A 22,555-nucleotide genomic window follows, 5' to 3' on the forward strand; every position below is an offset into this window, starting at 1 on the left:
TGTATAAAGAGTTCAAGTTGGCAGAATTAGAGTTTATTTTAGGAAAGTATTTTCAGAAAAGGCTGTTTAATTCCTGTCAGGTGTGATAAAGATAAACTCATAAGCTTCATGTACTGATAGAATGCTACTTTTAGAATCCTTGTCAATTGTTGTTATAGTTCGGTTGAATTAATAATATTTTTGCTTTGCTTGCAGATTCGTCTTGTTTTGAATGTATTTGTTTGCTTATTTCTTTTTTTGTCTTGAAAATCCTACTGTGACAGTAAGCAATTATAAAACAATGACACAGAGGCAGGAAAGTACATTGAGTTGTGAAGGGGAAATAGCTGAACCCCAGACAAGTGTAACCTGCTGCTCCTGTCCAGAATGGAGACGCTGCTCCAGAGCTGTCAGTCTCCCCTGAATGGACAGTTCTCACTGCAGTAGAGTCCTACCTTTGACATTACAGCTAGAGCCAAGATGCAGATCATAACTTTTCAATTATGCCTTTGTTTTCATCTTCTGGCATAGATTTTATAATGCCAGAGTGGACTTGTGAGCTCACGTGATGTTCTACCATCCCGTGTTACTGACAAGAGCATTGTGGTTTTGGTGTCATGAATTTAGTTTAGGACTCCACTTTGGTCAAACATCTTAAACATGCAAAATCTTCTGTGCATCTGAATTCCAAGTAGGACTTGCATAACTTAGAAGTTTCAAACATGTTTTGAAATGCTTGCTTATTTCATAGACATAGTTCTCACATAGAACCTCAAGTTAAACAAAGAGATTGTTGCTAGCAGGTCCCATCCACTCATGCCAAATAGAACATACAGGGAAAATGAGTTGTCCCAGGGCAAATTCAGAGAGTCTTCCTGATGACTTTCTCTCCGAATTACTCGGAATTTCTGACAACATCAGCATATAGCTGACTCTGACTTTACTCAGCCTTTGATAGCTATTCTCATGCCACCATTTTGTCTGATTTCTGGCCCAGCCATAATTCTGTCCCCTTTCACAATCTTGAGCTCAGATTGTGAGCCCAGCCATAATGCTGTCCCCTTTTCACAATCTGGAGCTCAGAAAGTTCTTGACCAGCAGGCAATTTTCTTGTAACCACATAACCCAGATTCACCAGGTTTGCTCTGTCAGCACTTGCTTCCTGCTTTCCCCTTCCTGGTATACAGCAGAAGCACATCTTGTTTGCCTCCGCTAACCTTTATGACAGCTGATGGATAGTTCAGATTTTGAAAATTTGGATAGAAACAGAGGCAGACATGGAAGACATTTATAAACATGTAATATTAAAAATCTCTTTTAAGTCTATAATATCCATTAGTTCTGTAGCTAGACAAAGATGGTGACACCATGTGAGATTAGGGGTAATGATAAACTTATCTTGATGGTTTAAAGTGAATACTTGTTCATTTATTCCTCCTACAATACTGTGTCTTATTAATTGACTACTTCTAACCTCACCATTTTCAATATCCTTCTACCAACCTGTATTAGTCCATTTTCACACTGCTATAAAGAACTACCTGAAACTGAGCAATTTATAAAGAAAAGAGGTTTAATTGACTCACAGTTCTGCATGGCTGAGGAGGCCTCATGAAACTTACAATTATGGTGGAAAGTGAAGGGGAAGCAAAGCACATCTCACATGAAGGGAGGAGAGAGAGAATGAGGGGGGAACTGCCACACACTTATTAAACCATCAGATCTTGTGAGAACTCACTATCATGAGAACAGTATGAGAGAAACCACTCCCATAATCCAATCACCCTCCCCAAATATGTGAGGATTACAATTCAACATGAGATTTGGGTGAGGACATAGAACCAAACCATATCACAACCCATTAAGTGAAAGGGAAATCATATTTCTACTCTTGCTTCTATTCCATTTTGCTTATAATTCAACATTCGCTGAAGAGCATTTGTGGCTCTTTAAAGTATTCTCTTATGTCTTTGTTATTTGCATATCAAAATTCCTTATGGATTGATTGATTGATTTTCTAGATTATTTCAGGTCAGTTTCTTTCTGATAAGAAAGTTGGGACTTACGTGGAAGTGGATATGTTTGGTTTGCCTGTGGATACAAGGAGGAAGGCATTTAAGACCAAAACATCCCAAGGAAATGCTGTGAATCCTGTCTGGGAAGAAGAACCTATTGTGTTCAAAAAGGTTGGTCACATGTTCTTGATATGAGTTATAACTGCATTTTTCAGGTGTTTTACACTGAGAAAATAATGAAATGGTGAATTATTTGTTGTTTAATTTGAAAATTTACACATTTATAAAGCAATTGCCTTTTGAAAGCCATTCTGAAAACCCTTCAAGAATTCTGTTAATCACTTGTTTGGATTTTCAGAATTGTTTTGTAAATCAATTCATTCTAGTATGCCTCAAATGGACGGCCATAAAAACATATACATTTAACTCATATCATCTGATAGTACAAATGATAAATGATACATTTTAATTATAACTCAAAGAAGTAGAGTGGAAGTAGGGAATAATATAGTGGCTGAGATAAAGAAAATTCATATTTCCTTTAAAAGGAATATTATTTAAATTCCCCAAAATCTCTAGCCTCTGAGAGCCGGTCATCCAATCTTGTCTGGGTTCTATCTAATAAAGTTGAAACCTTTCACACTCAACTGGGCCCTTCTCTTTCTTCACCAAAAAGCAAATCTTCACACATGCTTATCATGTAAAGGAAGAAAGTAGGTTCAGTGGGAAGTAGACTTTTTAGCCTACTCTTTGCTTTTTTCTGGCCAAAATATCTACAAAGCCAGTCTTCTGCAAAGAGAATAGCTATATGGAAACTCTCTGTGCTCTGGGATTTTTCCATATGTTAACTGAGTTTAATAATAATGTTTACTATAATGTTTACTTCTTACAGTTATTATGAATATTCCATAAGTAAATACATTAACCACACTTAAGAAATATCTAGCTCAATGAAAATATTAAATAAATGTGAGTTTGCTGTTTTTGTAAACAATACATTTTTAAAGAGATAGTCGACTTCATGTTCTTGACATAAGATATAACTGCATATTTTAGATATTTCACACTGAGGAAAGAAATGAGTAGTTGCTCTTTGCTTACTGTGGGAATTTACAAATTTATAAAGCAATTGTATTTTGAAAGCTGTCCTGAAAGTTATTCTTGTTTTTCAGTGGTGGTCGTTTTCACTTTTTTTGCTTTCACTTTGAAGATGCAAAAGTCATTTGCTTTGAAAACATAAACGACTTCCACAATGGTTGAACTAGTTTACAGTCCCACCAACAGTGTAAAAGTGTTCCTATTTCTTCACATGCTCTCCAGCACCTGTTGTTTCCTGACTTTTTAATGATTGCCATTCTAACTGGTGTGAGATGGTATCTCATTGTGGTTTTGATTTGCATTTCTCTGATGGCCAGTGATGGTGAGCATTTTTTCTTAGTGGGTGCAGCGCACCAGCATGGCACATGTATACATATGTAACTGACCTGCACATTGTGCACATGTACCCAAAAACTTAAAGTATAATAATAATAATAAAAATTAAAACACACAAAAAAAGAAAACATAAACGAAATATTCACATGGTGATAAAACCACTAAACTCTTTTTATTGAAAGACAGAACCTTTGTCATTTCCACATTGAGAATGTTCATGTAAAAATAAAACAGCCTATTTTTTTAACAAATGCCTCATTAAGGCAAGGTGATAAAACATAGATGAAGCCCTATCTCTGGCAACCCATGTCTTCTCCTCTGAAAATGAAATTTATAGGGCAACATCTCAACTTTTTGTCTGAAGTAGCTAAGTAGAAACTTCTAGTTGGATCTGAAAAGCTGGTCCTGGCCAGGAGCAGTGGCTCATGCCTATAATCCCAGCACTTTGGGAGGCCAAGGTGGTGGATCACCTGAGGTCGGGAGTTCGAGACCAGCCTGACCAATATGGTGAAATGCCGTCTCTACTAAAAAAGTACAAAAATTAGTCAGGTGTGGGGGCATAAGCCTGTAGTCCCAGCTACTTGGAAGGCTGAGACAGGAGAATCGCTTGAACCCAGAGGCGGAGGTTGCAGTGAGCCAAGATCACGCCACTGCACTTCAGCCTGGGTGACACAGCAAGACTCTATCTCAAAAAAAGAAAGAGAAAACAAAAGCTAGTCCTGATTGAATAATACCTTTCTAATTATTTCTTGGAATTGTTCATTCTTATAACCAGGTGTGTCCTTAATGTCCTTTGTAGGTGGTTCTTCCTACTCTGGCCTGTTTGAGAATAGCAGTTTATGAAGAAGGAGGTAAATTCATTGGCCACCGTATCTTGCCAGTGCAAGCCATTCGGCCAGGTATGGGTAGTGTGCTGAGAAACTTTTTATCAAAGTTGCAAAGAAAATCATTACTGCTTAAAATATTACTAGAAAATGACTTAAGAAACTATTTTCTGCTTTGTAATTTTGTTATGTAACAAGGGCTATGAGATTTAGTTACATGTTTTTGTGACATGTTGTAGTATTAATGTTAGTCAACTCTTTCAACAATAATTATGTGTAACAAACAATCTGAAAACTTATATGCAAATATTTATCTTCGTGCTCATAGGTCTGTGGGTTGGCCGGGTTTGGCTGATCTAGCCTGGGCTCAGCAGCATAGCTGTGCTTCAGGTTCTGGGTTGGGTCTATGTCTGTCCCACATGCGCTCACTCTGGGGTCCAGGTTGAAGTGGCAGTTGCTTCTACAATATGGACTTCTCTTGGCAGAACACTGGAATGTCTAACTCTGCATGTGCATTTTAAGCCTCTACCTACACCAAATTACTAATATACTGTTGACTAAAGCAGAGCTTAAGCACAAGTCAAGAAATCACGTCAAGGCTGGGCATGGTGGCTCACGCCCATAATCTCATCACTTTGGGAGGCTGAGGCAGGAGGATCTCTTGAGGCCAGAAGTTTGAAACCAGCCTGGGCAACAGAATGAGACCCTGTCTCTACAAAAAATAATAACAACAATTTTTTTTAAAAAAGAAGTCATGTCAAGTATAATTCTGTTATGGGGGCAAGTTTGGATCAATAATTCAGTCTATGACATGTGATTTTGAATTATCTTTTGTGGGAAAAAACATATGGTTGGAAAGGAAAAAAATCACAATGAATGTTTTCTTGTCTGATGAGAAAAATAATACCTTATCATTCATAAATGTTATTAAAATGAAAAAAGTGACTTGTTTTTCATCTAAAGTAACCTGAAATACATGCTTTCATCACATAGATGCGCATAATTATAACTAACATTGGAAAGGAAATATGTGCTACACAGCATTATTCTCACCTTCCAGGCTATCACTATATCTGTCTAAGGAATGAAAGGAACCAGCCTCTGACGCTGCCTGCTGTCTTTGTCTACATAGAAGTGAAAGACTATGTGCCAGACACATATGCAGGTAAACAACTTAACTCAAATACCACTTTACTCAAAGGGGTATTTCTGTCTGAGTCACCATATATTTTTGGGTTAGTGAAAGGAAAACTGAACCAAACAAAGCAGGAGATTCTGGCTTCAGAATCACCGCTACTTTCGTATGTATGTTTAGAGGTAAATTGCTTGAGCCATTGTGAATACATTTTAATTTAATGTATTTTAATTAAAATCACAACACCTCAGTTTTTTGAATATTTATTCCCTTTTAGTCTTATTCTCATGGGCCCAGCACTTACCAACTCATGTTATCCATTACAACAGATGTCTAGGTCTGTACACCGAATTTGTCTTCCACCAATTTTAGAATGCTGATTCTTTTCATGGGTGACATCCTAAATTTAAGGAATTAACCAAGAATCATAAATGTAAATGCTTATAGTGCCAAGTAGCTTGGGTGTAAGACACTGGGGAGTAGTGGAGACCATGGTAAGCTTGGGGCTGTCCATCCAAAGTTGGCAGCCATAACTCATTCCAGCTAGGCACTGCCCTTCAAATGATCACTATATTGGCAAATCATTGGGTTATCCCAACAGTCTGGAAAGCAGGCTTTTTATGTAAAATGTCTCCATTTATGAAACATCATTTGGGCCAAATAGGACAATTGTGTGGGCCATTGCCGGAATGGATGGGACCCTCAAAAAGAAACTAAAGAATCAAGAGTATTGAGGGATCCTGAGTTGAAGCCTGTCCAGTTTGACTCTCAGAACTAAACTCTTAATTTCTCTCTTCCTGAAGTTTCAACAGAGTCCTAACCCTTGTCCATGTTCAAAGTGTTGGATAGAGGAGTAGATAGTTATATGGGTAGACAGAAGAATGGAAGATGGATAATGACTGGGTGGATGGATGGATGGATGGATGGGTGGGTAGATGGGTGATGAATGAATGCATGGACTGATGGTCAGATAGATGAGTAAGTAGATGAATGATGGATAATCAATACTTCCAGGACCTTTGATCTAAAATATCTCTTCCCTATTTAGATGTCATCGAAGCTTTATCAAACCCAATCCGATATGTGAACCTGATGGAACAGAGAGCTAAGCAATTGGCTGCTTTGACACTGGAAGATGAAGAAGAAGTAAAGAAAGAGGTGAGAGGGTGTTTTAATCTCACATATAGCATTAAGCATGATCGCCACACCTACTTGTTGGCTTTGCCTAAGTAATATCACATACCTTGGGAGAAGAAATAGCACATTGGAACAACACTTTCATGGAGTTTAGCATCATGTCACAGAACATCTAGATGATTGACTTAAATTTTTCACATTTCATTTTCTTTTGGCATTCTGTGGGTACCATGAGCATTTATCTTGTGATAAAATTAAACTGCACACATCTTGCTATTTCAGATGCAACTTTCTACATGATTTCATGCTAATTAAAGGTGATGAACGCACTTAAAAAGGAAGATAATCATCAAATCATTTAGGGTTTCCCTTTGTCTTTAATGTAGCATGCAGGATTTTCAAAGTGCTTTTCTGATTTTTTATAGTACATAAAATATTTAACACAATACCTGGAAAATAGTATGAGTCATAAAGAGTCTACTGTTATTATTAGATGGTATATTTATGTATTATAATGTATGTCCCGCAAATAATTGATATATTATTCCAAATTAGATGTCACAGTGCAAAGCATAATTAAGGAAGGGTCTAAAAATAGTAGAAATGAAGTTTAAATATATAAAGCTTCTATGTAGACTGGCAGTCTTTTTGCTTTTAAAAAAAGTGAATTATAACTTGATTATTAAGGGTGACACTAATATTAAAAATAGTGATAAAAATTTGCTATTTTCATATTTTATTCAGAGGAAAAACTCGAGAAAAAAGATAGAAAATGGAGAACTGTCAGTATTGGGGGAAAAAACCTTGAAAATTGTTTTAATAAGTATAACTAATAGTTATCCATTAAATAGTCCATTTAAATAGTCTACTAAGTTGACATTGTTAAGTAATGTTTTTCTTATTTCTAAAGCATCCTCGATTTATTATAGAAAATTTAAAACGTAAAAATGACAAAAGAAAACAACAAAGAAATCAACTGTAATTCAAACATCCCATCCGCTCAGAGATAGCCACATTAAATGTGGGGTGTATACATATCTAGTCTTTTTATGCACAATTGTTACTCTTTCATAAAATGGGATAATATTCACAGTCTGTGTTTTAAGTGAAAATAAAAGTATTAAGTATCTCATTGCCCATGTCATTAAATATTCTTCTATGACATGACTTTTAATAACTCATAGCCTTCTATCATATAGCTCCACCATAATTTAATTACTAAGTCCCCAATTATTGGATATTTGCAATGCTGCACTATTTTATTTTATTTATGGGTACATAGTAGGTATATATGTTACGGGGTGCATTTGATATTCTGATACAGACATGCTGATTTTTGTACACTGATTTTTAATCCTGCAACTTTACTGAATGTTAATCAGTTCTAATAGTTTGTTGGTGGAGTCATTAGGTTTTTCCAAATACAAGATCATGTTATCTGCAAACAGGAATAATTTGACTTTTTCCAGTTTGGATGCCCTTTATTTTATTTTCTTGTCCAGTTGCTCTAGCTTGGATTTCCAGTAGTATGTTGAATAACAGTGGTGAAAGTGAGCATCCTTGTCTTATTCCAGATCTCAGAGGAAAGGCTTTCAGTTTTTCTTCATTCAGTTTGATACTAGCTGTTGAACTGTTATATATGGCTTTCATTGTGTTGATGTATGTTACTTCTATACCCAGGTGGGGTTTTTTTGAGGGTTTTTATCAGAAGGGATGTTGAATTTTATCAAATGCTTTTTCAACATCAATTGAAATGATCATATGGGGTTTTTTTTCCTTCATTCTGTTGATATGATGTATCACATTGATTGATTTGCATATGTTGAACCATCCTTGCATCTCTGGGATAAATCCCACTTGGGAGAATCATAGCTCAGTACGTTGCTTGTGGTGGGCAACTTCTATGTTGCAATTCATGCTCCAGAGCACCCTGTGGGATCAGTCTGAGACTGGAGTTTGCCTGAGGCCACATTTCGACTTATCTTCTTCCCTGTCTTAACCTGCTTGCCTCACCTCCCTCCAGTTTTTTCCTGAGACCATTCTCTCAGTTACTCATGTGCTCAACATGTGCTCAAGAATCCTCATGTCCACTTCTGCTTCTAGGGAAACCAGCAATGCTAAGTAGCTTGCTGTTTTATAAATAAATACAAGAATGAGTTCCCTATCTGAATTAATTCTTAATCAAAATTAAGAATTTAAATATTTGAAAATAGTTACATCTCTCATTCTGATATTTCTTCAGTTATAATAGTGCTTTTTCTCTTTTCCATGGCCTTTAAAAGATTAAGACTATTCTATGAGTTTCTCATTTTACTCATATGAACATCAGTATGAAATTAATTTCTCTTTGGAAATCCACCAAAGGTTCTCAAATTCTTTTCTCTTTTTCCTGCTTTACTTAATAGCATATTTAATAAACTATAATTAAAGGTAAAGATAATTTACATAGATATAAATAAATCACTATTAATAGCATTCTCCTCTAAATAGAAAACAGGACCTATTAGGTACAACGCATATTACCTGAGTGGCAAAGTTATCTGAATACCAAACCCCTATGACACACCTATATGACAAACCCTCATGTGTACCCCGAACCTAAAATAAAAGCTAAAAAAAAAAAAGAAAACAGAAATGTCCTTTTTCAACTGGATGAATTTTATTCTGTAAGAAACAGAGGTTAAACAAAAGCATTTTCAAGTGAAATTACATGTATTTTCAGTATTTACAGGAAATACTTTTTAGATTATCAACTTTAACCCATTAGACATTGTCTCTAAGGAATAAGCACTTGCTTCAAGAGAACATTTCAACACTACCATATTTCAGCCTACTTTTTCTATTGTCTGACTCACATGTTCTTGTGAGTGAGCTGAAATTTATCTAAAATTGTTTCAAATAGCTGGGTGTGCTGACACATGCCTGTAATCCCAGCTACTCGGGAGCCTGAGGCAGGGGAATTGCTTGAGTCCAGGAGACAGAGGCTGCAATTAACTATGAATGCACTACTATACCCTAGCCTGGGCGACAGAGACCATGTCTCTTAAAAATAAAATAAAATAAAATAAAATAAAATAAAATAAAAAAATAAAATAAAATAAAATAAAATTGTTTGTAAATATTTCCTGATTCAGTGTATGGCCCCGATTCGATATAGCAATTGAGCTAAAGGTCTCATAATGGAACATTTTACTAATGGTGCTTCAGAGATCATTTCTGTAATGACTAGGGGAAAATGTCACTCTAAAGAATGAGAGACATAAGGCCTTTGAGGTTGTAGGGCTCTTTTCACAAATTGATGTCCTTTGAAAACCTTATCTTTGCACCATCAAAAAGTTATTTTAGGAGGATAAAATGTACAAAAATACAGAAGTAGAGTTTTAGGTCAATCTTATTTTTGTTTTTCTTTTCTTAAAGGTGATCAGAAAGCATTTTTAGAAATGTATAATATTGTTTAAATTTGGACAGTATTTGGACATTTTTCAGTTTTAGAAAAAATTTTAGAGGCATGGAATCACATGGAGTCTATATTGGTCTAATAGAGAAAATATGATTTTTTTTCCTTTGACATGTCTAAACTCTTAACTGGCCTCATTTTTACAACTCAAGGAAAAAAAATCATTTGCCCTTAACATGTAATGCTAGGAAAGAAAAGTCATTTCACACTTTGAGCATCAGTGTGTCTTTTTTCTTGTCTTGGCATAATGTAAGTTTGTTTGAATGACGCCACTGAAAATAAGTAACTGTGGTTTTCTCTAAAGAAAATTCTATCTAGGACATGGCAGGCACTGGGACACTATTTTAGCAGCAAAGACTTTTTTAGTGTCATCATTTTAATGTGATGCTTCTAAAGGTCATTTCTATTTGAACATTAAAAATGTCGTCGGACTGCAAAATATTACCAGATGTTTAATAGTCCTGTAAATTATCTTTTTAGAGTAATTTATAAACCAAATAGATAAGAAAGTGGAATTTCCCCCATGATTTGAACAATAGATATTTATTTCAGATAAGGCGAAAATACATTATTCAGATTATATTATACATATATTATGTGTATAATATATGTATAATATTTAGGTTATGTATTATCTGAATAATGGTTGGAAGTTAAGGAATAATAAAGATTCGTTATTGGATTTATTTTGTCTTTGTAAATTCAGAGTGGTAGATTAGTCAAGTTGTAGAGTAAGTGCCTAACTGAATCCTAACAAAGTATAACATTCACAGTTAATTCCTTTAAATAAAAAGTCACGTAGAAAAATATAAAAACATAGTAAACTAAAGAAATAAAATTTTAAAACCCTCTAATTCTGCAAATACTGGTAACATTTTTAATGTATATCCTTCTAGCATGTTTCCTATGTACATTTTTGTTTGTTTGTTTTTTGAGACAGAGTCTCGCTCTGTCGTCCAGGCTGGAGTGCAGTGGCATGATCTCGGCTCACTGCAACCTTAGCCTCCCGGGTTCAAGCGATTCTCCTGCCTCAGCCACCCAAGTAGCCGGGACTACAGGCACCCACCACCATACCTGGCTAATTTTTGTCTTTTTAGTAGAGACGGGGTTTCACCATGTTGGCTAGGCTCTTCTCAAACTCCTGACCTCAGGTGATCCACCTGCCTTGGCCTTCCAAAGTGCTGGGATTACAGGTATGAGCCACTGTGTCTGGTCTCTGTGCACATTTTTTAAAATAATTTTTTAAATGTTTTACAGACCAAATAATGTAATTACAGAGATGCCTAGTGAAATATCATAACACTTTTTTTCTATTTTTAAAATACCTATAAAAGGAAAAAGTAAATATCCAATACATTTATTAGGAAATATTATGTGATAATGTCATAAATGCAATATTTGAATGTGACTTTTTTAATGTTAGAGAAGTAAAGAAAAAAATAATGAGCATTTACTGAGTACTTACTGTATATCTGACACTATGTTGAGCCCTTTATTTTATTTTTCTTTTCTCAAGACAGGGTCTCAATATGTTGCCCAAGCTGGTCTTCAACTCCCAGCTCAAGCAATCCTCCCACTTCCGCCTCCCAAAGCACTGAGATTACAGGGGTGATTCACCATGCCTGGCCATGAAGCTTTTACTGTATTCACTCACTTAAGTCTTAAAACCTCCGGATGTCCTAATTACCATTATTTCCATTTAACAAATGAAGAAACTAAGGCACTGAGGAGTTAAATTGCTTGCCCTGTGCCACACAATTAGTAAAGAAAGGAGTTAGGATGAAAACCCAGGCAATCTGGTTCTGCAACTCATGTTCCACATCAGCACTTCTGCATGTTAAGTGTGAAGACCAGGGCATCATGATAAATTGCTGATCCTGGTTCACTGGATCTGGGGTAGGGCCTGGGACTCAGCATCTCTAATAAGCCCCCAAGTGATGGGATACTGCTGGTCCTTGGAGCACAGTTTAACAAGCATCTCCACCACACACACGCACTACCTCTGTAACAAAGCTGTAATTTTCTGGTAACCTTTAGCAAGGATGGGCCCTTCATTCATCTTTCTGACCTCCATAGCAGGTTACCTGAATGAGTGAGCACAGGATATAAGACCTTTACCTTAAATAGTAACATCTTTTGATTGAATTTTTAGTTGAATGTCAAGAACTTCCCCCCTTTAATCACTGGATGTTGTCAGAACTTATTCTTCAGAAAGTTAGGTTTATCTTTGTGGGTTCTATTTGATTGATTTGTGCATTGGCTGGCCAAAATACATATCCCTCAACTTGGAAGTTACGAAAGCTGTATTCATTTGCCAAGCATTCATTTCCATACTTGGGAAAGTTGTCATCTAAGACAGAGTACCTGAAACTACAAACCTTACCCAGCTCTCAAGGCCAAAATTGTTCACAAGAATTCCCAACATCGTCTGTGTTTCATCCTGCAAGTGGAAGTGTGTGAGTGGTCTTCGTGTAATATTGATGTTGAAAAGGAAAAGTTGTTTGGTAATACTAAAAGTTTGTTTATTACAAAGGGCCTACTTTTTTATTGTCTGACTCACATGTTCTTGTGAGTGAGCTGAAATTCATCAAACATTGTTTGCAAATATTAGCTGGGTGTGCTAACACATGCCTGTAGTCCCAGCTTCTCGGGAGCCTGAGGCAGAAGAATCGCCTGAGTCTAGAAGGCAGAGGCTGCAATGAACTGTGAATGCACTACTGCACCCTAGCCTGGGCAACAGAGACCATGTCTCTTAAAAATAAATAAAATAAAATAAAATTATTGGTAAATATTTCCTAATTCAGTGTATGGCCCCAATTTGATTATTTTAATAATGATATGAATTCAACCAATAAAATTATGTGACATCAAAAAAAATCCAAGGTAGTGCTTTCATAAGGTTACAACGTTTTGCCCAAGGCCTTGGATACCATTTAATTATTCAAAATAGAAATTTGATATGTCATTCACAATTTAAGAACTTGACACTAAAATCAAAGATGAGGTTTACAGCTCATTTTGGATTCTCTTTAAATAAAATTCTTCCTCCTTCAAATCTTCCTCCTCAAATAATAAATTTGCAAGATATTAATTTATAGAAACAATAGTTTATCAAAATCCCTGAACTTTAAAGCATCTGATACAATAAAAAAGAAAAGGTTTTCCTTTAAATAATGACGCTATCTCTTTCATTTCTATACTATACAGATTTGGCATTCACAATGCACTTTCATTGGATGCCTTGGATAAAACTGGGTCCTAACTAGGTAAACCATAGTAATCCCCATTTTTAGAGAAGGGAACAATTGCTCATTATGGTAGAGTGATTTGGTGCCTAATATCAAAGGCTAAGAAGTTGAAGAACTAGGGTCTTTTTAAATATGTATCAAGAAAAGACCATTCATTCACTTGAATTGAAACTGGTCAATGATTGGTTCAATTCAGCTGCTTTTACAAATATCCTCCATAAAAATTTCTAAAATTTCAATGGATTCTAATGAGGGGCTTCAGGTTCATCTGCCTAAAATAGGGATGAGTACAGTAACTTCAATATCCATGTCATGTCCAATTATAAAATCATGGCTCTCAATTAATGATGAAGTTTTTCACTTTGAGCAGGACTTCTCAAATTTTAATGTGCATACAGGTGCAGGAAATGGGGGGGTGTAGGTCAAATGATAGAAAGCAGGAAATGTGTAGGATGAACAAGTAAAAAAGTCTAATGTACAGCATGAGGACTATAATTAACAATTATGTATCATAGTCAGAATTTTTTCTAAATGAGTAGATTATAGCTGTTCTTGCCACAGGGGGACAAAGCAGGTAACTATGTGAGATGATGGATATGTCTATTTGTTCCCTTGTAGTAACCATTTTACTGTACATAGGTATCTTATAACATCATGTTGTATGCCTTGAATTTACACAATAAAATTTATTTTTTTAAACGTGCATACAGATCACTTGAGAATCTTGTTACAATGCAGATTCAGATTTAATAGGTCTGGCACAGATCACAAAACACTGCATATTTAACAAGCTTCCAGGTGATGCTTATGGCCCATGGACCATATTTGGATTAGCAGGGCTCTCAAACTTTAGCATGTACCAGAATCACCCAGATGGCTTCCTAAAACACAGATTGATGGGTGTCATAGCCAAAGTTTCTGATTCAGTAGGTCTGGGGTGGACCCAAGAATTTGCATCTCTAACAATCTGCAGTGAAGCTGATGCTGGTCTGGGGACCACACATTAAGAACCGCTACTTTGAAGCCCTGTATCTTTCTTTCGCAGGAGTGTGGCTCTCCCCAGATGAAACCCATTAATTCCATCCACTCTAAAATGTCAGCTTAATCACAGAAACCTGGGAAGGGCTCCAGGAGACACTTTTCCTGGGAATTATCCAGAATTTGTCCCGCAAGTGATTGACCACAGTCCTTACCAAATGATTTGACTTAATTAATTTCAAAGATATATTTCCACAAAATTAACGTAAAGAGTTGTTGGTCTACTTTCCTTTAAAAAGAGAAATCCATGATTTCTACCTAACAGCCAAGAGTTCATTCCTTCTGAATTCTTTGTAAACTGCATCAAAACACTTCTAATAAATTCAAGTTGGTAGGAACTTTTTTATATACATATATATTAAAGTTTATATATGTAACACATATAAAAGGGTCCGCAGAGCTATGTTCTTTTACCCTTTGATAGCCTTCTGAGTAACCTGCTGTTATTATGCATTAAATACAAACTTGTTACAGACAGCAGAAAGCAGCATCTTCACTCTTTTCATTCATTGATTTATTCATTCATTCAAATTTGTTTTATTTTAGCATAACATTTAGGTAGTTCTTTACTTTCAGGACTTTGCCATTAATAGTAGAGCTATTTATTATGTACTAACGGGAAACTAAATATGAATTACTCATTCATTCAATGTATTTTTTTAAAAAAAACCCAACTATGTGTCAGTCACTCTGATGGCCATTATATATGTAATGCTGAGGAAGATCAGATGCTCTCGTAGCCCTTAGAACTTGGAGGAAGAGAGTGACATTATAAAATTTATACCTCTATGTGTAAAATTGCAGCTGTTACTAATGTTCAACAAAATGATACCATGTGAATGCTATTGACTCATGTGAGTGCTTATATGATGACACAGCCATGCTGTGTCAAGATTCACTTGAACCCATGCTCCAGTTACCGCTGGAAGAACTTGCTGGACATTAACTGTGCAAAACACCAAAAGTACTTTACTTGGTGTTAATGAAGAAGCTCAAAAAACTGAAGTCAACAGATGAATTTATCCAGCTCACTAAAGCTCTCCTGTTTCTAACTCACCCTGGTAGACTGTTCAAAATTAGGAGTTTTAACATATTTCATTATGAAAAATTCTAATCTAACATTGAAAGAGCTATACAAGGAACACCTATATATCAGCCACCTGGATTCCATAATTAAAATTTTGATGTTTTCACTTGATCACATATAAATCCCTCTATCCATTTATCCATCCATCTTGGTTCAATATGATGCATTTTAAAGTAGGTTGCAAACATCAGTATACTTCACTCCTAAACGTTTGGGAGTGCATACAGCAGGACAAAGTTTGTTAAAGTGATTCTGAATTTCTTAGAAATATGAGGCAGATACATTATCTAATTTCATTCAACTAATAGAAATTTAAGGTACAAATTGTACTCATGTTTGAAGAAGCTCCTCCTTCAGGGAAAGGCTGGCTCTAACAAAGCTACTTTCTGACAATATTTGTCCTGAGTAGAGTGGATTTCTGCATGATGAAATTATGAGACTCACCCATAATACGCTGGAAAAACTGATGGCCTTGCCTCTTACCCATGTGGTGCCCATCCAAAGCAAGATGCTGTCATCCTGATCAGCTACACAGAAGGAAATGCATTTTTTTTTTTTTTTTTTTTTTTTTGAGACGGAGTCTTGCTCAGTCGCCCAGGCTGGAGTGCAGTGGCTCGATCCTGGCCCACTGCAAGCTCCGCCTCCCGGGTTCACGCCATTCTCCTGGGTCAGCCTCCCGAGTAGCTGGGACTACAGGCGCCCACCACCAAGCCCGGCTAATTTTTTTTTTTTTTTTTTGTAGTTTTAGTAGAGACGGGATTTCACTATGTTAGCCAGGATGGTCTCGATCTCCTGACCTCGTGATCCACCCGCCTCGGCCTCCCAAAGTGCTGGGATTACAGGCGTGAGCCACCGCGCCCGGCCGGAACTGCACTCTTCAGATGACTCAGACAAGGAAAGCATGATCCAACACCTCTAACAGCCCAGTAATACATATGATATTTGAAAGGCCCTTCACTTACCATGTTAACCATTCAGTTAAATCCTCCAAATCCTAATTCTCTGCTGCTCAACCATCAGATCCAAACTTTCAATGCCCAGGACGGAAATCTTTTCAACCAACACATCAAATGGCTTTTCCTCCTTCTATAGAACTTATAAAAATGATCTTTTCAGTTACCATTTTACTGGTCCATCTGTATTCTATTTTCAATGCACTTCTGTTCATTTTGGAATTAGGAAGCGTACAAATTCTTTTTATATTTAATTTTAACATTCAAGTTAGGCATATTTTGAAGAAAAAGATATTGCAATGATTGCATTTGTCCACTAGAGGGCAGGAACTTACTTCTGTGGTTCATTCTGCACTTTTTTTTTTCACTACCCACCTAAGAAAAATCTAGTTAATGCGACTGAAGTACTACCACCTTCTGAACCTTCTTTCCTTGATAATTGCTTAATTGGAATTTAAGTCTTTGAATCAAATTAAGAAACTAGACATTCCTAGTTTCTGTTTCTATCACAATTTCCAGTACCAGATTTTTATTCACTCATAAAAACAAATAATGGGGGAGAAATAAAATATTGACTTCTGCTGATTCTCTTGAGTGGGATAAGGAATTTGGTTTTTGCACTTTGGCTTACAGATCCATATAGTGGAATTATTCGATCTTCCAATTATAATATCAGAAAGTTCAATTTTAGTATTGTACTCCTATAGGTGCTGTTTTCATTTTTCAGCCATTGTTTTGCTTAACTTATTTAACTTTGTATGTACGGATGCTTTTTTAGTGCAACAGGGTAGTTCTTTGAGAATTATGTTTACATGTAGACATCTCTATCTCAGCAGCAAGTTAAGTTATTATTACGGTTCCTTAAGCTGCTGTTATCATAGAGTGGACTGCTGTAATAGAAAAATTTAGTCTTTAGCATATAATCCATATTCAAATACTTGTTCACAGTTTCCTGTGTGACCTCTGGCAAGTTACATGACTTTTAATAAAGTTTTTAGTAAAGACTTTTAATAACACCTCCAATTATTTTGCTTTATTATGGTACTGTGCGTGTTGCCTACACTGACTGGCTGTGAAAAAGCTGTTGTATATAACAGTGTCTAACCCAGGATGATCTACAGCCACTTCTAATTGCAGTCTCCATTCGGTAAATGGAGTCAATTAAAATGTGTATCTATGGGCCGGGCAGGGTGGCTCACGCCTGTAATCCAGCACTTTGGGAGACCGAGGCAGGTGGATCACTTGAGGTCAGGAGTTCGAGACCAGCCTGGCTAACATGGTGAAACCCCGTCTCTACTAAAAATACAAAAATTAGCTGGGCATGGTGGTGCATGCCTGTAATTCCAGCTACTCGGGAGGCTGAGGCAGGAGAATCGCTTGAACCCAGGAGGTGGAGGTTGCAATGAGCCAGAATTGCACTACTGCACTCCAGCCTGGGTGACAGAGTGAGACTCCATCTCAAAAAAAAAAAAAAAAAAAAAAAGTGTCTACAGCCCTTAGCAAAATGTTTAAACATTAGTCACCTGTATATGTTATAGAATCTTACTTAACTCAGGCATCCCCAACCAGTACTGGTCTGTAGCTTATTAGGACCTGGCCCGCACAGCAGGAAGTAAGCAGCAGGTGGGCAAGCAAGCAAAGCTTCATCTGTATTTATAGCTGCTCCCCATCACTCAAATTACCCCCTGAGCTCTGCCTCCTGTTAGATCAGTAGTGGCATTAGATTCTCATAGGACTGTGAACCCTATTGTGAACTGCACATGTGAAAAATCTAGGTTGTATGCTCCTTATGAAAATCTAATGCATGATGATCTGTTACTGTTTCCCATCACCCCCAAATGGGACCATCTAGTTGCAAGAAAACAAGCTCAGGGCTCTCACTGATTCTACATTATGGTGAGTTGTATAATTATTTCATTATATAGTACAATGTAACAATAATAATAGAAATAAAGTGCACAATACATATAATGTACTTGAGTCATACTGAAACCATCCCCCCAATAACCTCCTCTCCCCCTGGTCCATGAAAAAATTATCTTCCATGAAACTGGTCCTTGGTGCCAGAAAGGCTGGGGACCACTGACTTAACTTGTATATAACATCTGTCTCCAGAAAATCATGAGGTCCCTGACAAGAGTCAGACTATGCAAGGATCTCCAAATTCCTTAGCCCAGTGTTTAACGTCCTCATTACTGACCCTCTTCTCTATGCCTTTGCTTGGCCACTGGGGCGAGAAGGTAAGGAGTTGTGGGCTGCAGACTAGTTGGCTCCTGGCCCACCGAGTTCCCAGCACAGTCCTGTCGCTTCAGCATTGCTAAGGATGCATGGCTCACTCTTGCACCATCTCAGAATTCCAGGCAAACTCTGCTCCTCCTGGCAGAGGGTACAGATTGGCAACTTCTGGGCCAAATGCAGTCTGAAGATGTGCTCTGTTTGGCTTCTCAGTGATTGGAAACTGGGAGAGTTCACTCAAAACTTTCGTTTTTCCATTTTTCTCAAAACCTGGGTGGAAATAGGCTAAAAATGAACAGCAGCCACTGCTCCATTTACAGGCTGTCTCTCTCCTGCTCTGGACATGACCTCACTTTGCCCTATTGCATTAAATCTACTTCACTGGTTTCTATCATTTCCATTAACTGCCTATTACTCTACAGTGTGAATAGTATCCTTAGGGGTTGTGTCCCAAGACTGAAACAGTCCACTCTACATGGAGACATCACCAGGTGTGACCCCTGGACTAAGCATTTCTCCAAAGCCTACTTCAAAGTCCAGCACCAACCCTTGGTGCCCCCTTTATTCCCGACTGCAACCATAAAGTATTTGCCTGAATGTTTACTTAACATCTATCTGCTTTTTAAAAATATCTTTGATTTTATATAGTACGTCCCCTTTTTGGAAGGTGGAGGCTTTGTCTCACATGCCCTTCATAAGCAGAGATTTATTTTTTCCTTTATTTGACTCAAATTGACAATTGAACTTGGTTTCCCAAGGGCTTACAGCTACATGGAGTATCTGAAAACCTAATGCAAAGCTAAAAATAAACTTGTTGGATCCAGTTTGAATGCACCTCCAGTCTAACACCTCAAGACACTAATTTTAGTTGCCAAAAAAAAAAAAAGCCACCATTATTACTTTCACAGAAGCTGGTTTTCCCTAACTTCCATTCTTTCCTCCATCAAAATTTTCTTTTTCTCTATCCTTTTTCAGAGGGCTAATTTTAGTGAGCTGTCACATTGGGAAGAATCTGGTTCATTCCCCACATGGTTTTAGAAACCAACTTGGATATAATGGGGAAGGTCAGATCCCCACGGAACAGGGACATCTTCCTACCTGCTTTCTAAAGCAGCTGAGTTTGGTAACCATGGGCACCCTCTTCAGCTGGGAGGCCAGGAAAGCGTTACCCCTGCTGTATTTAAGCCAAAGAACCACCTACTGTGGGTGTATAGGTCCCATGTAGTCAAATCTAGTTTTTCAAGGGAAGTAAGAAACCCATTGTTTCAGTATAAGATCACCTTAATTAAAAGATTTGACAACACTGGTTGAGCCAAAGAAAATGCATCCATGTACTCCATTGGGGCCATGAGTTTCCAGTTTGCAATGTCTTGCTGAACAAAACATACACAATCCTTTCCCTTTGCATATAATTCTAGGGAGAATTTTTCTGATGGATGTAACTAAATAGTGTGACCATACTGGCACTTACCCATCAGAAGTAGTCATTTTTCAAAAGAAAGATTCTGCCATAGTGAGCTATACAGGCTGCCCCGGTTACTTGTTTAGGCTCCTGTCTCCCCTGACTGATGTCCAGCCACTGCTACTAAGGGCTCTTCCAGCATTGAGTAGGGTGTAGTACACAAGCAGGGATGATTTGTTGAATTAAAGTAAGTTCTGCCATCACTTAATGCAGTTTTGGAAGAGGCTTTAAAGATGATTTGGGAAACAGATTAAAAGCCACTGGTGACAATCAGTGTCACTATTTTCATTCTTATCTTACTTTTTATAAGAAGGTTATTATAGGTCAATTTTTCATCTGTAATGACATGCCAAAATGTCACAATGTTAGGCTCCAAAAGACTTCTGGAAAAATATATTTCCTAATGTATTTTTAAAATGTGCTACAAAGTAGAACATTGGGATAGCCTCATTGTCAGTAAAACCTGCCAGGGACTTGGAAGGCAATTCTGATAAAGAGTTACAGAGAATTTAGCATATTGAAAAGCAACATTAAAAGAGTATGTAGGCAATTATTTTATAAGGATCAGCATTTATTCAACAAACATTTTTAAACTGTTTACTCTGTCTAAGGTATGTGGAATTAGCTGCTGAAGAGTGTCGAATGAAAATTTTACATTTCAATGCATTTATTATTATTATTCATTGGTAGTATTCCACAAGCTTAAATGTTTTATTTGTTTTATGTCAACATAAATAACAAACAGATGCTCTCTAAAGGAAAATGGTATTATTTAAGAATAGGGCATACTAAATTATGTGCTTAGTCAGGGAGGGAAGGAAGACAAAGGTTTGTAAAGGATAAATGAAGAGGATTATTACATAATTGTTTTCAGATGATTAGCCTTGGCTACAAGGATCAATAACAAGAGTGACATCAGTCTGAGGTTGGACAGGGAGTTGCTAGGCAGGTGTCCTCACAGAAATATTTTTTGTGTAAAGTTGCTATGGCCTTTGTACAAGGTGATGGCTTTTGCAGAGTCTTTTGTGAGAGTTTTTCTTATCAGGCATTTATGAGTGAGAACCTTCTCTTTATGACATTCCCTGGCTCTTTTTGTCAGGGTGTTTTGGGTTTTTGTTGTTGTTGTTGTTGTTTTAATATAAGGGACTCTATTTGGATTCTGACAACTTTCACATTATTTAACATCCACATATTTACTCTGCGCCAGAAACAATTCTAAGTACTTTATAAGTATTAACTTATTTAATCATCTAAACAATCTAACAAGATAATATTATGATCCCCAGTAAACACCTGTCTTCATCTATAAGGATAAAGAAATTGAAGCACAGAGAGTTAAGTGAACTGCCCAAAATCACACTGCTGGTAAATTGCAGGGCCAGAATCTGAACCCAGGCAAGCTGTGCTCCAAAATGTGTGTTCTTATCCATCACATTGATTAGCTCATTCTGTAAAACAACCCCAAACTTGGCAGCTTATAACATCAACTAGTTATTATTTTTCATGCATTATCTGGTCAGCTGGGCAGGTCTGCAGATCCAGACCAGACTCATAGACTCAGCTCATCTCAGCCGGGTTCACTCAAGTGTATGTGCTCAGCTGGGGACTGGCTGGTCCAGGACATCCTTGACTAGGATGACTCAGCTCTCCTCCAGAAGAGCTGGATGAGAGACCAGGATGACTCAGACCTCTCATCCTCCATTGCTATAATAGGACCCTGAGAAACAGTGGAAAATTTTGCAAGGGTCTTTTGTATCAAGTTTGCTATTCTCTGATTAACCAAAGCAAATCACATGGTCTGGTCCAGAGTCAGTGTGGAAGGGCACCACCAACGGGCACAGACATAGGTTGGTGTAAAAATTGGAGACTTTAATGCAATTAACCTCCCATAGTCATGGCTCAACACTATGCTGTTTTAACCCTGCTTTCCAGGGAGTATCAAATTTGATATTTCCAACTCCAAAAGAATTGTGAAGATGCTACAAAATGTAGCCTTGTTGGTTTAGGAAGGCAAGAAAAGAATAAAAAGAAATGTGGAAAACGAAAGGATATTTATAATTTTAGGCTGATCCTGGAGAAACACCATCAGAGGCTCCAAGTGAAGCGAGAACGACTCCAGCAGAAAATGGGGTGAATCACACTACAACCCTGACACCCAAGCCACCCTCCCAGGCTCTCCACAGCCAGCCAGCTCCAGGTAAGCCATCTGGAAAGAGCTGGACAACACGAGCAAGATCCTGCAGTTCATTAGTGCCACTGACGGAGGCGCTGTGATGTGGGTGGCTAAAGCATCAAGTGGGGAAAGATGTGTGGACTTAGGAGGCGCCCCGTCAATGTGCAATTAATGAATGAAAGCCAGAAGAGATTCATATGTGCTCATCTGGCTCTACAGATAACTTATGAAACCACGACAAAAAAAAATCACCCGGATTTCCGGTGTCCTTTTTCAGTGATGAGTTATGACCCATCTGCTGGCACGGTTTGAGAAGAATTCTCCAAGCAGCTTATAAACAACCATGCCTTAGAAGTGCATTCTTAGTCCTGCTTCATT

At 37.3% G+C, this 22,555-nt stretch overlaps 1 protein-coding gene across 2 annotated transcripts in view; it reads left to right on the forward strand.

Moving 5' to 3' along the window:
* The window catches only part of PLCB1 (phospholipase C beta 1), a 745,127-nt gene that overhangs the window by 595,258 nt on the left and 127,314 nt on the right, over window positions 1–22,555 (forward strand). For both annotated transcript variants that reach the window (XM_019017473.4, XM_019017472.4), the window contains exons 20-24: window positions 2,001–2,165; window positions 4,228–4,327; window positions 5,313–5,417; window positions 6,436–6,545; window positions 22,069–22,201. In XM_019017473.4, coding sequence (XP_018873018.4) covers window positions 2,001–2,165; window positions 4,228–4,327; window positions 5,313–5,417; window positions 6,436–6,545; window positions 22,069–22,201 — 613 coding nt within the window. The remainder of the gene's footprint in view (window positions 1–2,000; window positions 2,166–4,227; window positions 4,328–5,312; window positions 5,418–6,435; window positions 6,546–22,068; window positions 22,202–22,555) is intronic.

This window comes from Gorilla gorilla, chromosome 21 (assembly GCF_029281585.2).
Source record: "Gorilla gorilla gorilla isolate KB3781 chromosome 21, NHGRI_mGorGor1-v2.1_pri, whole genome shotgun sequence".
Taxonomy (NCBI): Eukaryota; Metazoa; Chordata; class Mammalia; order Primates; family Hominidae; genus Gorilla; species Gorilla gorilla.